General features: G+C 36.4%; 1 protein-coding gene across 3 annotated transcripts in view; it reads left to right on the top strand.

Annotated features, from left to right (window-relative positions):
- Positions 1-19,766, top strand: part of ZMYND11 (zinc finger MYND-type containing 11) — a 104,387-nt gene that overhangs the window by 47,138 nt on the left and 37,483 nt on the right. For all 3 annotated transcript variants that reach the window (XM_041486952.1, XM_041486961.1, XM_041486971.1), the window contains exon 3: positions 13,975-14,134. In XM_041486952.1, the coding sequence (XP_041342886.1) occupies positions 13,975-14,134 (160 nt within the window). The remainder of the gene's footprint in view (positions 1-13,974; positions 14,135-19,766) is intronic.

The raw sequence follows: 19,766 nt of genomic DNA on the forward strand, positions 1-19,766 counted from the left end.
ATTGAAAACTGTCTTACATCAAGGGAAGAGTCACTTGGAAGATTTGAATATGCAAGTTAGAGCCTTTAAGAAATTAATTAGTAAGCTTTTTGAACTTCAGGCAATTTTTTTAGAAAAGCCATTGCTTGCAGAGAAGTAATAAGAAACATAAGAAAGGTGTCTGTTTTGTAAAGAATTAAAAACGCAGTTGTGAAAATGGCAAGAATATGACAGAGTTAATTGGAGTATTATATAAATACTTGAGGCATTGGTAGGGAATAGACCACACTGCAGAGACTCAATGTCTCAGAAAAAAAATAAATCAATAAATCATCATATGAAAGGCATTCTGCAGTTTTACTGACTTCCTGTGAGGGTACATTATAGTTGGAAATGCACTTTCCATGGGTTGGAGAGAAGCATTTTTCAGTAACTGGAAAACTGAATGAAGGACTGAAAACCAACACTAACAAGAAGCAAGAGTGATGTGACTTTAAAGAAATGAGTACTTTGAATGTAAACTACCTTTGGAAGAGGACTTTAAAATATATATTTAAATTCCTACCTTTGTACATAAGTTTCAATATATTCAGTGCATTTTTATGTAATGATAGAGCTCGTTTGAAGGCAGTGGTAGCATTTCTGTAAAGATACAGAAAATAAATATTCTCACCTGGTTTATATTGTCACTGAGTATCTCAAGTCAATGAATTGCAATAGTTTACAATTTGGCTACAAGAACTAGCTAATACTTATAAATCACCACATTTCTTAATAACAAAATTGCATTTCTAAGAAGTATTTATCAAGAAATATGACTTCTTTTTTTTTTGTCTAGACTTCATATTGGGTTAATTTGACCCTAGTGTATCAATTATTTAAATGAGCATTATTAGTATTAGTCATGCTGTAGGCACTAGTGAAGAAATGGCTTTCCATATCCTGTGAATTCTCTGTCAAGAGTGCAGCCTGACAAATTGTTCATCCCTAAATTGTGTTAAAAAGCATAACTATGCTTTGACTTCCTGTTTTTTTCCTCATTATCTTCCATCTGTTCTGGTTTTGGGGTAACCTCGAGAATTGAGTCTATGGAATAAAATTCCTTAAAATACACTGGGAAAAAGGCATGCATATTTAGATGAGTAGGATAAATTATTGACATTCAGTTGCATAGCAGATTGGTAAGTATTTCTGTACAGACATGTTTTTAAAGTTCTCTTTTTGGCTATTCCAATCTTCCAGTTCCTTTTATAGTGTTTTCTTCATAATTCCCTTACAGGTAATTGGACTCCTAAGATTTAATTAAGTATTAATTAAATATATACCCCTTTTCTCACAAAATATTTGGTTTCCTCAGTAGCAATATATGAACATTTAATAATCTTTATGATTAGTTCATAGTTCATTAGCTATTAAGTTAATGTTATTAACATTCCCAGTTGGCAAATCTGGTATTCTAGAACTATTATTGGCAGCTTTCAAGATTTTTTTTATTGCAAACAGATAATTATTCTGGTTTCTAAACTATTCCATGAAGACTAATGGAATGAACCAAAGAATATGTAGAGAACCAAATGTAAGAACCAAAACATAATTTTCTTCTGCACATCCTTCCTTTTTTTCTCTCTCCCTTTGTTGACAGAATTTTTTTTCTCTCTCCCTTTGTTGCATTTCATGATTAATTAAGTCGATTAGCTTCTCTTTTTCTCACTTACATAGGCTGTGTCTATTCCATCTCTATGTACCGTGACAGGGAATGCCCTGGCACTCTCTGGAGCATTTATGCTGGGGCTGCACCTCGTTGCCCTTGGCTCACAGAGTGTTTCTTTGGCCCTGGCATATTCTTTGTTTGTTTTATACGTGTGTGTGGTTCCTCAGTTCAAAGTGCCAAAAATAACACAGCCCACAGCAATGCTGTTCTTGAAACCTGAAGATGGAGACACGATAGTTCCATGTGCAGGCATCTGAGGACACACAGCATGCTGCAGCAGGGCTGCTGCCCTTGGCAGAAGGAGCCAGTGTTGGATGGTTCGTTTTGGGTTCTCTGTCATGAGCAAACCAACCCCTGGGCCATGCTTTGCTTTTTCCTTGGAGGAAGAGCTTGTCTTTCTCCAGAATGGAGCCTGAGAATGTTCGTTTGGGAATGAAAACAGGAGTGGCTGTAGGACACAGAGTAGAGGTATCACAACTTTGGGAGGGAATGAAGCTGATGGATAGACCACTACCTAGAATATGCTATAATTGGACACAATATTTTCAAATAAAGTGATACTGAAACCATCCATTTCATCAATCAGAAAGCTGTTTTACCCCATTGGTGATACAAGAAAATACTGTTTTTTCATTAATAGATAAAAAGACTTTCATCTTCTTCTTTAATTGGCTTTCAGACAGGGTGGTCCAGTACTAGGTCCCTAAATGATCATAGCTGTTTTTCCTGTATTTGTTCTGTGGACTCATTCTTGCTATATTGTAATTTAATATAGGTGCAGCCAAGTCAGAGCATCAAACAGGAATGAGCAGATCCCGGGCCAGTGTCGAGTAGGCTCTGTTAGCTCTGTGCAGACTGACATTAATCAGCATTGATGGGATAGCATGCCAGAAAGGAATTACTCACTATGAAAGATTACTGTAAAATAATGAGATTTTCTGGTCCCACAGTTGAGATGGAGTTGGTAACAGTTGTAGATTGAGTATGTGACCCTCTCAGTTTGACATTTGGACCTAGGAGGGGGATTTCCTCTCCAAATATCAGTCTTTGGAATTTTTCTAGTCAATGTCTGAGAAGAGTTGAAGTTCATATATCTGGTTTTGTTGCCTTAGTTCTTTTGCTGTTCTTTTTCTAGGCTGTCTACTTTAACATAAAACAATTTATAGAAGCAGTGATTAAAGTAAAGTTGAGAATGACCAATTTATTCTCAGGTACAGAATAAACACAACAGAGTATAAATAAGAAAATGAGCAATTTGAATGGGAATTAGGGAATAATCACACAAGTATATAAATAAGAATATGTGATGAAATGGTAAGAAAAAAAAATTGGAAGAACAAGATTCTTACAGAATTGCTTATTTGAAGCTTAGATACTTACTAGAAAAATATCTATTACTATTCATAGTACTCTTGATGAAAATTTAAGTCTTCCTAGTATTCCTAGTACTCTGCATGTTGCAACTGAACAGTCATGCAGAAACAAAAATACTAGGCCATAGGAAAGATTAGAAGAGCAGATGACTCTGGATTTATAATGAGATAATCCTGTTGTTAAACTTTGTAAGGAAATAAGTATTTCACCACCTGATATTTCTTTGGTTGAAATACAAGCTTAGAAGTGAGGGTTTTGCTTTGTTGGTTTCTTAACCATTGTCAAGCCATTCCCCTAAAATATCTGTCTTTTTGTTGCTGGAAAGTAGGCTTATCTGAAAACAACTGATTGAAGTAGAACATCCTCCTGTTATGCAAGAAAATGCAGTGATCACCCCAGTTCACTTTTTACCAGAGCTACTGGCTCCTTTTCCATATCTGTACATCATTTTCATGTATGTTTGAAATGTGACTATTTGGAGCAAACAGTGTTATTGAAGCCCTGGCCAGTACACTGAAGATTTTTTATTGTGCTGCAGTGTAATAGCAATTCCTAGTTATGCAAGGGTAAGCAGAAGTGTGGAGTCCAAGGTCCAACAATAAAAGCATGACACTTCCTCAGCAGTCCACACAGTTGCTTCAGAGGCAGCCTGTCTATGCAGTGTTCACCTGTGAGAAAACTGACTTCAGTTTGTATTGGATTGGCAGAATTACAGATAATATGCATTAGAGAATTCATCACTGGGTGGTGACAGGGTAGAAAACTCTTAGTTTTCAATACCTCCTCATGTGTTTTCTGTTTTCTGTTTCTCATTATAAACTTCAGCTACTTCTTTAAGCTCCAAACCAATGTGGAGTTTTTCTGTTTTCAGAAAACTATTTTATGTTAAATCAAGATAATGAACTGAGTTTGGAGTTTTAAGGCCTGTAAATCCTTAGTCAGAGATAATACTGCAGAAAACAAAAGTTTTCTCAGCTTTTTCAGCAATTTCTTGACTGATTTAGTTAAAAATCATTATATTAATAAAACAAAACCAGTCTAAAAATGATAATTTGATTCCCTAATAACATAATTTTTAGTACAAGTACTACTTTGGTCATATATAAAAATTGTATTATTGGGTGCATAACTAGCAGTTTCAAGCATAGCAATACATTGCAGAGAAATATGCTGGACACCAAAATGCTTGACTTGTTTGACACATTAATTTCTTATACTGATGGCTTTGCAGTGAGGTTAAATTATGATTTCAGGTTAAATTTGTTTTATATTTTCAAAAGCTCAGTTATATTCTATAAAGGAACAAAAAAAACACTGAGAGCTGCATATGTGCAGAAGAGTACAGGGGTTCTCACCTACTATTGCATCATAACAAGTTTTGCTTATAAATTTGTACTGAGACTGAGAAATGAGATAATATTCACTAAGCTAATAATGATTTTTAATACCCAGGTTAAAAAAAAAAAAAGTTGAAAGAAAAGTGAGAAACTAAGCTAAACACTTTTTGTAAAAATCTTAAGAATGAATGAAAGATGTGATTTAATTGCACCAGGGATGTTCACAATGGCTTATGTTAATTGAATTTCACCTGTGTTCTCTGTAGATAGATACATTCACCATACAACTTTTATCTATCTGTTTATAGGGTGTTTAATCTTAATTTTGTTTAAGATTTTGGAATGATTTTTTGGTTTGGATATTATTTAGTTTTAATATTGCTTGTATTAATGGTTTGTTTTAAGTGCTGCCTTTAGACATAATTGACTAAAGAGAGTGGAAACAGGAATTACAGGGAAAAATGTAAACTTTTCTTGCAAAAAGTCTGTGAAGAACCTATCTGCATTTGCTTGGAGTAGTGGTGGAATTAAAATTGCTATATAAATAGATTTGGTTGAAGTGTTATCTTAAGTTTATAATGTATATTAGTAATTACTCTTTTTCCCATTGAGCTCCTTTATTGATTCCGTTTATTTCTTCAATTTGTGTAACAATTCTACTTAATCATGGTAATTAAACTGGTTAAAGGAATACATAAAAAGAAGTGCACATGTATTAAACAGTGTTATTTGTAATTTCTTAGGGATGATTTTTCCTTCAACTTGGTACTTGACACATTGTCCCCCGTTGCTTCCTGAATTGCTGGGACTGCTTTCCAGTGCTGGCTGTCAAAGACTAATTCAGTGCCTGGTGTGGAAAACTCTTCACCAGGGACTGACAGATTGCTCCAGCCTCGCTGCCTTTTTTTCCTGCAGAATACAGAGGAGGGGAAGGATGCTGTAGCTGGCTGTGCAAACATTATACCTGTAAGGGTTTAGCATTAATGGGTATTTTGTTGAGGACTAGAGCTTGAGGTGGAGTTTTTTCTGTATTTGCTTTGATCAGAAATATTACTGTAGTAACATCTTGTTCCTACAGTTCACTCTGCAAAAAACAAATAGGTGCTCAGATGTCCTGACAAATTTTGCTTGATCAGTTTTCCTTATCTGGTAATTCTTCTCTTAGGAATGCTCTTACATGGTATTGCTAGAGTGGCATATTTTTTTTTCTGTCTCAGAGGTCAATGTTCTTCATTGATTCAGTAGGTGAAGTCATCTCTGGGCTGAGCATGAATATGGTAAATAAAATGATTCACACTAACAGCACAAACACATTGTTATTAACCACAGCCATACTCCTTGTTTAATGTTTGTTAATAAATGCATGCTCAATTAAACTCTCCTTACTGAGTGTTACTGTAAAAGTTGTAAAATGCAATGTTTAATACAATACATGCAAAGTATGAGCTCCAATAGGAATATTGGGAAGGAAAGGGATGGAACTGATTTGAAAACCACTGTCCCCATTTTCATGTACTCCATATTTCTATTAATATTCCTCTTGAAATTGTATAAGTTTACATGGAAAAATACAGAAAAGGCTAACTTTATTTCTAATTATTAAAAGCAAACCAATATTTATGTCACAACAATTACGTTTTTTGCTCAAATCATAACATCTTCGTAATATTTGATAGTAGAACTTCTAGCTTATGTTTGGTTTCTTTGCTGTAAATAGATGTGACTTTCTATTAGAAGTAAGAGATAAAAATGAGTGAGACATGGCCATTTAACAGCTTGTTATCTGACCTGAAGTGCTCATCAAGGCTTTCTCTGTAATCAGTGGAGAGAGAATGATCTCCAAAGCACTACTCATACCATCTATTTTAGGCTGTGGTTTCATATTCCCATTCATATAAACAATATCATCACCAAGAGCAGCAGCCCTGCCCTGATGGCTTTTCCAGCCGTTGTGCTGTTCCCTAGATGGCAATAAGGTGAACATTTGTGTGAAAGAGTGATGATTCTGAAACTCAGCTAGACTGAAAGCAATCTAACAAAAAAAAAAAAACACACAGAAAAAAACAGCCCCAAAAACAAAAAGGAAAGGTTTTGACCCAGAAAAGAATGAACATTAAATTAGATGGAAAGCTCTAAAAAATGGAATCATTAAAGCATTCAAATCTTCATTTTTTTTTAACATGTTTGAATTGAGATGGTGGATATGAGCTGATTAAATATTTCATTTGCAAGGTATTAGCTAGGATGTTACACTCTGAGTCATGTAATACTTTGTCTCTTTAGCACATCCAAAGAAAGGAGCAGGGTGGAGCAGTGGCCCTGCAGCTACACGAGCATTTGTGCATGCAGTGTCCCTGAATGATTAGTGCTTGTTTGCCAGTCGTGCTCAGTGCATTACCAGCAGTGTCACATATGAGCTTTTAGATTGGAAAAATGGGAGTAGACCTCTTTCTTAGATAAGTTCCTCCGTAGAAAAGTGGTGGCGAGATTTTCTGGATATGGGTTGAATGACTTGGTACCTAAATTACTTGCTTTTTGTGGTCATGCTGGTGGGTTACACAATCTAAAGTGTATAGAGAAATTGTAGGAGTAGGAGTTTAAATTACTGAATAAGAGAATTACTTGGGTTAACATTACTGTGCTTTTTTACTGAAATGACCCAGGTGATTACCATTGTAGGTGCATGCGTGGTGCCTGGGATATCTAAAACATGCACAAACAAGATCACTCCTTAGCTTCTTTTAGCAGCAGCAGCACAAATGTCAGGCAGATCTGAATTTAGTTGCACTGCTGGATTTCACTGTTGTACTATCAAGTTTATGCATTCTTTTTGTTTTACAAAAACATTGCACAAAATTAGTTTTTGCATTTATGCACATTCTGACTTTCTAGACTACAAAGGAGAGATGAAACAAATTTTAAAAACATTTCCTGCTTGGATCGTATATGTGTGTTCCAAATGAATGTTGCAGATACTGATGTCAGAGGGAAAAGTAAATGCATGATTTCTTGGAATTTTGGACTGCATGAAACGTAGATCATGTAAGAAGTATTTTATTGCAGAGGCAGCAGTGCTGTCAGTGCCTGCGTGGTCTGTGCATGTGCTGTTGGTATGTGGAGTGCAGTGGAAATCAAATGCAGCCTGTTTGTATACCTGCATCTCATTGTGGAGTACAAATACACAGCAAGAACACTGTACCTTGCTTGTGTTTATCTTAGTGAATATAATCCGTAATTGAAACTTCAGAAAGTGTAAATACATCAAAAAGGATCCCAGAAAACAAAAGCGAGCTGCTGTGTCCCCACTGTGGCCAGTTCCTCTTCTCTGCGTGTCTGTGCTGCCTTCACCTCTCAGACCAGCTCTCAGTTTTTGTCAAACAGGGACTATCTGTGTCAAATACCCAGAATGTTTAGCCTGTGTTTATGGGAGTTGATTGGTAGCAGGGTGCTACATGGTGGAAACAGGCAACTTGAGCTTCAGAGCTGAGACCTTGAGATACAGCTGTGAGCACAGATCTTCACCTGGCTTTCCACAAGGAGAGCTGATGGATTCCTGAGATCTGAGCCTGTGTATTTCAAGTTCTTAGGTCATGGAGCTGTATTTCTTTAAAAAAAAAAATTTAATCACAGCCATCTCTTCAACTTTTTTTTTTCAGTATGACCAACTGGCCTATTCTTTGCAAATTACTTTTAAAAAACTCTTAAAAGAAATGTGTGGGTCTTCTATAAAATAGCTGTCATGCCCTGAAACTGAAGCAAAAGGCATAATTTCTCACTAGAGGTAGGAAGACAATATAAAACTCAGAACAGATTTTTGGCTGCTTTCCTTCTATTTTATGTATTATTCCTTAAGCTCTGTCCCTGAATCTAGGACACTTTTTTTGTACCTGTAGGTAACATTTAAAATTAATGGCAGACTTTCAGTTGAGTTTAATGGGATCTGCTGTATTTCTCAGATCCCAATTTTATCAGATCTCAGTTTTTCAGACCTCAAATTTATCAGTTCTCAACTCATCCCTGGATGAGTTGCTCAGCAGAGTCTGCTGACAGCAGCAAGCTGCTACTTCCCTTTGCACTGAGCAGGGTGGAGGCATCCAGCATAGAGAAAGATAATTGATCAGACCAAGATTACAGAGTTTGCTATGAAAATTAACATCTACCTACACTTGCTGCACTTTTGTATTTTTGCAGCTATTTGCAATATGTATTTTATTTCAGTCTTGTACAGATACCCTTGCTGTAACATTTTTTCAGTTATTTTCTTCTGATTGAGTTCAGGTGGCTGAAAATGCAATTCCTTATGGTTCAGAAAAACTGAGATTTTTTTAAAATACCTATGTCACCTTCCTTCCTTCCTTCCTTCCTTCCTTCCTTCCTTCCTCCCTTCCTCCCTTCCTCCCTTCCTTCCTTCCTTCCCCCCCTCCCTCCCCAGCTTTCTTATTTGGGCCACAGTACAGCAGAGCCCATGTAAACAATTTTCTGCCTCTCACTAGACCACAGATTCCCTCAAGAGGTCTCTTTGGGAGCAAAGTTAGATATTTTTCCATGCTGCATTTTGAAGCCATATAGATTTGACTCTTTGAGACAGGGTTTACCTTCATGCTGTGTCTTGCAGAGCAGCAGGCAGGAGTTGTGAGCTGTGTGACAGCTGTAGGTGAAAAGTTCACCATCTGATCCCCTGCAAGTGCTGGCTACTTCTGTGTCTGTTTTGCTCCCATGGTGATCACAGCTCTAGAGTTTGCTTCTTCCACACCCCTAAGATGAAACCAAACTTCCTTCTTTAGTTTTAAGGTGTGTTATGAAGCACAGATTCCAGTTTTTATAGACATTATGAACACTGGATAATTTGAGAAAAGTATTTTGAAGTTTTAGGAGTGAATTGGTGATATGCTGACAGATTTTGGTGCTTCTGGAATGTCTTACGTATTGGGCAGGCAGGTGATTTAGAGGTGGATCAGGTATTCCGATGGTCCAGTTTGTGGAGCAAAGGGAGGTGGCAAGATCCATTTGCCAACTGGTAGGGCAAGAGATAGAGGAGATTTTGTTGCTGTGAAGAGAAGAGCCTGTACCAGGTTCCCCTGCACATCTTTCCTGCCCAGCATTCAGTGTGGCTCAGGTGGGGTGTGCAGCACATGGCTCTGTGGCCCCTCTGAGAACCTCCCCTCCACATGTGCTGACCCCTTGGGCTCTCTCTGTGGTGTCTGAAAGGTGGTCAAGACTTTAGGATGGGTAACACTAATAGTATAATAATAGAAACTGAAGAATATGACAATATTTTATTGTTATTTATACCTGACTACAGTCCTGAGGAGGTTTGAAATTTCTCTTACGTTTCTCTGATTGGTATTTTGTGACTAAATACAGATGAGCATCACATCCATATACAATCTACAAATCTATTATTTTCCTCTGTGAGTCTCCTGTAAAGGTTTCCTTTTGCCAGCAGTCAGATGCACACATCTATTAGGTGTGATGCACATGTGCATCTACCTGATTCTGTTGGTAGTATTTTGTTTCTGAAGGTCACCGCATTTAAATATACATTTGATGGTATGGCAATGAGGTTTGCTTAAAGGTGGTAATGAGCAAACTCCATGCTAAAGATCCTTATCCTTTGCTTTCCAAGTGCTATTGCAATAATTGAAAACATGCATTATTAGGCCCTTAGAAGTTGATTACAAAAACTGTAATTTTGCTAGATTTCCTAGATTCTTCTGTGCTGATGTCAAGGGGATCTGCACTGTCCATTCATAAATGGAGAAAATACTGATCTATAAACACTCTAATTTTCAGTAGCAGTTCAGTTGCTTCTGTATTCTGCAGACAAGCAGCCTCATTTGGTGAGATTTTGAATGTAGCATGCAGATTATCAGGCCTAACCTCCACTTTTCATCAGAAAGACCCTCATTTTATATAGTAGGGATTAGCACAGTTAAATTGTATTTTGAAATGGTTTCTTCAGCCCCCTATCTGATTAGGGCTGGTTTTCTGATTTAGAGGATTTTACTTTATCTCTCTGCCTTATTCTCACTCATTTGAGTGTATTTGCTTTACTTCTCGTGGCTGGGTTATATTGCACTCCCAAATCTGTTGATATGAAGGACTGGGCAAAAGCATAGCAAGCCATTCCTTCAACTCCCAGTTTCCAAGGTAAGGCCAATCAGCTTTTGTTGAAACAGCAGTCAGGGATTGCTTTATCTCCCGCACTTGTTTTTTAACTTGTTGGTGCCAGATGCTTCAGTGCATGCAGAGCCAGGACTTGCACTCCATGGATTAGTGGTGTCACTTCTGCAGAAAGGCAAAATTTCAATATTGTTTTTCCCTGATCTAGTAATGAGGCTGACATAGTAATTGGGACTCCAAACATCATGCTTTCTGTCTCTGAGCTGAATTTTAACTCATTCTGTGTTTTCAGCATTTTTCATGTCATGACAATTTTTCATATTTCATTATTAAAGAACTTTAACTATCTTTTCTGATTTGAGTCCTGTGCCTTAGTCATGTCTTTGCTTACCTGCTGTCCTGGCTGAAAAGAAACAAGATAAATTTTCATCTAAATCCTACAGTGCTGTTTTCTAGTATTTGTGAATATCTAGTCACGTACACTTCACAGGTTTTAATAAAGTAAAAATCTGGGGGAGGGTGCATTTTTCTAACAGCAGTTCTACTCTTTGAAGTAAAACTATTCTCTTTACATGTGTGTTCTTTGCTGTGAAAGTTGATAGCATTTTATTTTAAAAATAGAAAACATAGCCCTTGTGACTCCCCAGTGGCACAGTCTGAACACTGACTAAAGTAGTCTTCAAAAAGCCACTGGGAATTTACTACTCCTGATTTACAGCTGAAGAAAATGGGGAGATAGTTTAGTTGGTAGCAGTACTTTCACTCGGGTGGAGAACACAGATTGGATTTGAGAAATGGGCGATTCTGAGCCTTGTGCCTATTTTCACTAGTGCACAACCTGCCACAGTGGACATAGGCAGATTAAACCTCTTAGCTGATTAGAGTTGGTTTAAGGCTTTTTGGTTTGTATTATATATCTGTTCTGTTCAGAGATAAGAGTGAGAAATCATGAAACCTGTAGCTTACATTTAAGAAACCTGTAGCTTACATTTAAGAATTTGGTAGGGCTGTGTTTCTGCAACTAGGGGTGGTGCAGTGCAAAATACATAGATTTTTCAGCAGGATACCCTGAAGGTTATGGCACTGGGTTAATACCTGATTTCTGTTCTCAGACCTATAGCAGCCCACCATATGAGTAGGAAAATCACTTCTGTGCTCAGGGTCTGATTTGTTCTGTTAATAGAACAGGATGAATGATAGTTAGCCCATTCTCTGTATTTTGAGACCTGTTAAGGAGTTTAATTAATTACAGACACGTGAATGCTATGGCTCTGTCGGGGAGGTTGTTAGCACTGAGTAAAAATGGAGATTTGGTGAAAAAAGAGTAACATTAGCAAATGTTGAGAAAGATAATTTCCACTTCAAAAAGCTAGTTGTGTTTGCATAAATATGTCCATATGTGCACACACACATGAAATACATGTAACATGATTATATAAGCAAATGAGTTGTTTTCGTGTGGCTTTAAAGCTTCAACACTTCATGCAATAGACCAGTGGTGTTCACTTGCACTCTCTTTGAAAGTGAAGTAAATTGACTTGAGTCTCTGCCTGGTTTAGACCTTGGAGTCTGGATAACTTTGAAAACTTATTTGTGGTGTTTAATCTCACTTGAACTCATGTTGAGTTTTGTTTTCTGTAGAAGTAGAGGGGGATCAGGTTGGGCAGATGAGTATCCAGCCAAGGTGATACAGATCTGAAGTGCCTTATCTTCTGATTTTGGCCCTTGATCCTATGTGCAAACCACTAGAGGATTCATATATATTAGCTTGGAACACAGACTTGCACAGTATATTGTTATTTCTGTATCAATTGCTTATCCTGTATACAGTGCACACACCAATTAGGCTTGGACCATGTTATGGTAGACATTATAAAATATGGTAAATAGCATCATCTGCTTCTAAGAGTTTTTATCCTAAAGAAAATAAACCCCAAGATCCTGCAAACATGCTGCATTTATGTAAATTCCTCTGATACCACACAGAAATCCATGAATGCCCTGTGCTGCTCTGATTATTGTATAATTTACTATACAAATATATACTTCCCCTCAGTCAGAAATCTACTATACTATTTTATATACAGTTTAGAGCAAAACAAAAATATCAGATTAGCATAAACCAGTTCCAGCAAAAGCTTAAGAGAGAAAGCAGGAAAGGAAAAGACCTTTATTCAAACAAAACAATAAGAAGTTTAAAAGGCAGATGTCTTCAAAGGGAGGGGTTGATTGAAGACTTGACCATTGGGGTGGTCCTCACTCCTTATTATAAGTTTGTAACTTCTAAGTCATTAAAAATTCCTGTCAGCCATGTTATTAAAAAAAAAAATCTGAACTGATTTAACTCTCTTTTTTTTAAAATTAAATATTACTGCTTTAAAATAAATCTTTCTTGAGTTTGCTCATGATCATAATTACATTTTTGTGAAGGTATTTGTGATGACAGTCACAAAGGAATCGTGGTTGCTGGAATTCATTATGAAGCAGGATACTACAGCTGACAGCTTTGTCTTAAAGCAGGCAAATTACAGATTTCTCTCTTAGGAAGCAGGTAAAGACAGAGTACCTGGAGAAACAAAAATGGAGAGAAATTCTGAGGTCTGTAACTTTAAGAGATCCATAACTAGGAAAATATTGTCCACAAAATAATTGGTTCCAAGTCAATTCATGTATCTGCTGATTGCATGCAATTGCAGCTCTCCGTGTGCAGCAACTTCTAGATATGTTCTCAGAATTTTGTTAAAAAAACCTGGATTGTAATGACCTTAAGGCAGATAGGTCATCTTTATTTGAGAGAAGATAATTTTATATTGTTTACTCCAAGTTAATATTTGGTGTTGGCCTAGAAGCAAATTATTCTGGATAAAGGTCAACATTACACAGCTGAATCTCATGTATATACACAGTTAAAGCTACATGTGTTTTTTTTCTCACCCAGGCAGTTTGTCACAGTGTGATCATTGTGGTTGACTCAAGAAAAGGAGAAAAACCACTTAGCACAGTAACTTGAGCTGTTGAGTTTTCATACGTGATATATAAATTTCGCATTTTTCATAAATGTGTTGTACACACAAGCATCACATAGATTCATTGGTACATTCCGTATTATGTATGCTGTACAGGAGGTGTTAGAGAAATGCAAGTTTAAAGTAATTTACAGGGCACAAATGGATGTGGCAGAGACAAGCCTAAGCACCATATGTGTTAATTTTGGGATTTTTTTGGTAGGAGTTTACTGTGCTACTACTTGTCTAAATTTGTACATGAAAGCTGCAAGAGGATAAAAGCTGATGTGAAGGAAAGGGTGAAGTTATATAAATTTTGACTGTTTATAAACAATCTAAAACTTAGAATGTGTATTGTTTTAACTCATTTGAAAATGTGTCTATTTTGCTGACACATTTTATAATTTGAAACTAACACTAAAAGACTTTTGTGCTTTGTGTGCAGGTATATGTCTCGAGTCCATGGTATGCATCCAAAAGAAACCACACGTCAGCTGAGTTTAGCAGTCAAGGATGGTCTCATTGTGGAAACCCTGACCGTGGGGTGTAAAGGGTCAAAAGCTGGTATTGAGCAAGAAGGATATTGGTTGCCAGGAGATGAGATTGTGAGTATAAAGTCTTTGAGAAAATAAATCACGATTTCTGATCTCTTAGCATGAAACTTGTTCTAATTTATATTTCAAACTATTTATAGATTCTGTGTTGGTGCTTGTGAACAGGGAAGTAATGCACTCTTAAATTTTTTTAACCTTTTCTGTTCCATAGAAGCTCTTTCCTCTTGAACTCTGAGTTTTCTGCTATGAAAAACTGGCAAAGTCCTTTGCTGGGTTATGCCTCACTTTTATGTTGTGTTCTCTTCTACAGTTGTACAGGAAGACAGTAAATATTATTGGTATTACTTGAAATCCTCAGATGTTCTCAAATCCCAAAGATGGTATATTTAAAAAAAGAAAAACAAAAAGAAGTCACAAAATTTTTAATCTTGCTTTAATCTGAATCTGAATAACAAAGAACTCCCCTTCATGAGTGCAACATGAAATTATAAAATTATATGCAAACACACATGAAAAGATGTGTTTTACTGATATTCATGAACACCACGGCATTCAATTAGAAAGGATTTTCTTAGCAAATCAGCTACAGGCACCCAAATACTGTTCCACTGGATGTCTAACATAAATATTAAAATCCATTTAAATAGGTTGAAAGTTACGTGAAGAGAAAAAAACCCATGGTTTTGATATCCCTCCATAGGTGAGGTGGAGCACACTCACAAAGTGCGGATAGTCACATAGACCAGGAAAAAGCTTGAACAATTGTTTTGCCTTGTTCAGAAGCCCCATCTCTTTATTTACAAGACAATATTTTCCTAACTAAAAAGAGTTTTGCAAAGCTTTAAAATACCTGAACTAGGAACTATTGCTTTGGAATATAAATTGCATTAAATATTGATAAAAGGGTCAGCATTGTCGCAGACATAGCTAATACATTAAATTTTGAGGAAACCCAGAAAAACTCTGAAAACTACCAAAATGCTCCTTGCAATATGTGAGTTACCAGTAAGATCCTGAAAGTGAAACAATGTATTGCTTTTAGTTTTGTGGAAACAAGCAATATCCATAACAGAAAACATTATCATCAAAATTATCTCACTTACATGAATTTAAAGTATTGAAATACCTCAATTTCAATACATTGTATTTAATGTACATTATGTCACTGTTAAGATTTTCATTCTAATTTCATTAGAAACCCCCAAGGGAATTTTTAAAAAGGGTATGTTACTGTTCTCCCTAGAAGGAAACATTTCTAAACTCCAGCTTAGCTCTTTTAGGTATTTCTTGCATGAATTTTATCTGTTTAGAAGTGATATTAACTGTGTAGGCTCAACAAGACATAAAGCCTGAGATCTGTGATTATCTCAAGTATTCTGTATGTTTGTTTCCTCTATTGCTAAGAGAAAGGAAAAAAAATTATCAAAATGTCTCACAATAGCCATTTCTTATATAATCATTCAAATAATGTTCCTGCTGCTTATTAGCAACATTTCTTTTACAAAACTTGAAAGAATTTACATCCTGTGAATTCCCAGTGAGTCATTAGAATTGCACAATTATTTTATGTCTGAGCAAAAAACGTGTCTTTGACAGAAGATGCTGTTCAAGTCACATTTTGAATAACCCTTTAGTTAGAAGCAGACTGCATTTTCAGTATTACTGCTAAGCACTGATACTTTGGGCTGTGACCATATGTGTGGTGGCTGTCTCAGTAGTTCAGAACACCACACTTGACTTAACAGTTTTATGCAAAAATAAAAATCAGCTTCTGATCCAGGCCATGTTTCAAAAGTACCCAAACCCAAACTTTTTGTTCCTAATACTGAATCAAAATGCTGCAGACAGATGAAGCAAAACACATTGACTTGGTATAAAGTCATTCTCTTTGTTCTTTTATTCAGAAAGTTTTAATGAGTAACAAAGTGTCATTGTCATCACTCGACATCAGATCAAGTATTTTCCATTCTCTGACAATTGGTGCAAACCCATCAAGTTTGGTATGTTCTCTGCTTTGGACACAGGGGTAGTTTTACAGATGCTTTGTCTGCACTTGATCAAGAGACAGTTTGTAGTTCTTTGTAATTCAGCACTGCTCAAATCTGGTACTAATGACTGTTGGACCATGAACTCAAATTACATTTCAGTGAGGACAAATACACAGAATTCTTTTTGGAGGTGCGCTTGGAGGAGATGGAACTCTTCGAAGCAGGGTATTAATGTTCAAATAGGGATTTCAGGCTCAAACTTTGGCACTTACAGAGCCTTCATCTAATTGTCAAATTTGATTTGACTGGTACTATTGGAACTTGGAAAGCTCAAAACAGGAAAGAGAAGACTTAAGAACCAATCCACCACCCACTGACACCAGTGCAGGAATGCTTTTGGATTTTAGCTTCTTTCCTGGCACCACAGTGGAAGTCAGCAAACACAGGCTGCTCCAAGGAGATAGCAAAGGGATACATTCTTATCATCCCTCCCCCCATTTTTTATTTATTTGCTTGGTGATTTTTTACACTTTTGAAGTTTTGGATCTGAATTTTAGCAGGTGAAAAGATTACTGGCCTTGGCCACAAAACTGCTGAGCACCTTTGTCTGTTACTGTAAGAGGTGCCTGACTAGAGGATGCCACATGACCTGAAAGTGCTGGTTGTGATGGTGACTACAGACTGATGGCTAAATAGTGACAATAAGTGAAAGTATAGAGATTATGCAAATGCAGCTCTACTTGGAAAAGAGTAATTTGATAATCTGTGATGCTTGCTTAGGGGTTTCCAAACATCTGCCCTATCCAATAGGTTGACATAATGATAGATCTATGCAGTGAGGACATGATCTCTGATAGGGTTAGCCCTTAGTCTTCAGAAAAATTATGCTACTTTACTCTCATTGTTCTAGCAGCATGCTGAAGCTACGGTAAAAAAAATTATAAAACCTCACATATTTAGTAATATACAAAAGACAAACTGAGGTGCAAAGACAAAACAGTTTGAGGGCACCAGGAGGTTCTCCCAAAAGGGACAGCTCATGAAAATTAATGTTTAGAAAAACTGAAAAAAAAAAAAAAAAAGAATGGTCGGATTTAAGAGTGGAAAATTATTCTGTCAGATACATGTGAGAGAAATATTTTTATGTAAGTTACTAAATTTAAACTGTGGAGTCAGTAACAAAATGTACTGTATTCCAACTGACATTTAAGGATTGGTACCTAAACAAGAACTTTGCTGCAAATATTATACCTCCAGGGCTTGTGCAGGTATTCATTTTGTTTGCTCATTTACCATGTCTCCAGATGTTTTGCACATTTTCAAAATGTGTTCTCATCTTACAGGCCTTCTTATCTTGCAGATGATTAATGCATTTACACAAAACAAATGAGAGAAGAATTTATTTTCCATTTTTATTGAGGATTTTAGTTAGGAATTTTGCATTTTTCTGTTTGTTGATGCATTATTATACAGTTGAACAAATCTCTTCAGCTTCTTGCCTTGCAAGGGAAATGTCAGTCCTGAAGTCTGGTAATGGAAGTTTACTTTTTTCTTTTTTTCTAAATGCTTTGTTTCTATTTCTCACAGAACTTCTGGAATTTAGACATGTTATTTATTATCAGTATAAAAAAAAATCTTCTTGCTCTTTGGGTTTAGAAAAGAATTTGTAAATCAGTGTTATTAACTTTGTTTTGAATGCAGTTGATAAAACAGAAAGGAAATTTAGTTCTTCAAGAAAATGAGAATGAATCTTCTTACCTATTCATTACTATTTTCTGTTCTGCCATGATTTTATGTACTTTTAACTATGTAACATAGTACTGTGTCTAACCCCAAGAAAAAATTTGAATTTAAGTACCAATGTCCTATGGCTTTATGGGGGGATTAGATGCAGTTTTTAGAGTTAGTTTGTCTTACTCACATTTTTCTACAGACAGTGTGCACTGAGCTATTTTGAGCATTTAATGTGCTTCTTCTCCTCATGATTAAAGTCATAAAGCTGCTCTGACCCAGAGAGAGGCTTTATGAATGTATAATTTCAATTTTTCTGTGTTCATGAAGCCAAACAATATTGTGCTCTTGTAAAATGGAGATGTGTTCATAACACAGGTTCATTGTTTGCATCTGATTGCAACATACCCCACAACACTGCTGTGGTTTAAAAATGGTTCATAGTGGCCAAAGTCTCTAATGAGATGTGAAGAGTGAGGCTTCACACTTACTTAAGGCACTGTGAGCTATTTCTTCACTGAAGAATGCAAAAAAGATGATTATATTTTCAAGAGATTATCCTTTTACAGAGTTCTGTTTTCTGATCATTTGATTGATTGTCTATTGAAAGAGGCAGCAATTCCTCTGGCTGGTTAAGTCTGACTGTGGGGTTCAGTTACAGTCATTCTCCTGTGTATTTGGTCCTCTCTGTATCTAAATTATGGCCTTTCCAATTCTTCTCTCTAATGATGTTTGAGTTTAGTGGAGAGCACACTGTTTGGAGGGGAAGTTTCTTTGCTTTTTCCTGCTTTCAGAAAACATTAGAGATGCAACTTGTTTTTCCCCAACATGCACGTGTCTTCTCAATGTGCTATTTCATTACTGGGGATTTTTCTGCTATTTTAAATTGAGAAAGTACTGGTGTTTGCTTAAAGCAACTCCAGATACTTCCAAGTCACAAAGGTGCTTAAATAATCTATCTCTCCACTCTGTCTGTATTCCCATCATTGTAACATTTGTTGTAACCCACTGTCAGCACTGTGGGTCTTGAAGGTGACTTTTTAACCCCAGTGACCTTAGGCACATACCCAGTTATTTTTGTGATTTGATGAGTTGCAGGTTTGATTTTGCTAGGATCAGTCTATGAGAAAGGAGTATTTTTGGCTGTTATGTTTGTGTTAATCTAAATTATTTTAGATTGAGCAAAGGCTTGATTCCTTGCTTGCCATGCTTAATTGCTTTTGTAATTATATTGATTTTTCCATGCTAGGTCAGTATTGGTAGCCAGAAGCCGTTTTTTGAACTGACTATGTCATCTTGAGTCTCCATAAATGTGAAGATAATTGTAAAAAGCTTAAGAACTGTCACTGTGAGAGATTGAATCTTTTCTGTACATAAAATACATTTTAAATAATAAAAAACCCTGAACAACAACAGACAAAACCAAACCTCAATCCAAAACCAGCCTGAATAGCTACCAGTTCTAAATAACTAGGCTGAGGAATGGTTTTAATGTGCATCCCATTCTTTTCAGTTAGGGGCAGGAGGATAATATGAAACAGCAATAGTGACAGCCAGTGCCTTCATCAAGAAAGCTCTTACAACTGAAGAGCACAAAGAGGAAGAACATGTCACACCAAATGAAGAAAAATCTCCTTCAGTGTTTAAAAAAATTCTCTGTTTGCCTTGTCCATCCATATTGCCTTTAATGTAAAGTCCTGTGTAAATTCACTGATCCAAAGCCGAACATAGCCCAAGCCATATTGGTTCATATTTTTTACATATTGAACAAACTGAGAATTTTCCAGGCTGGAATGTTCCAGATAGATTCCTAATTATTGTGAAAGTGCCAGTGTTCTTTACAGTTTGGGATTCACTGATGCAAAGAGTTAATGATTGATCCTGTGAGAGAAAAAATTCAAACTGGCTTCCATCCCTTATTACCACACATCAGGGAGGTCAGGCCACATACCAGCCTGGTCACA

This window comes from Pyrgilauda ruficollis, unplaced genomic scaffold (assembly GCF_017590135.1).
Source record: "Pyrgilauda ruficollis isolate IOZ18807 unplaced genomic scaffold, ASM1759013v1 scaffold12, whole genome shotgun sequence".
NCBI classification, from domain to species: Eukaryota; Metazoa; Chordata; class Aves; order Passeriformes; family Passeridae; genus Pyrgilauda; species Pyrgilauda ruficollis.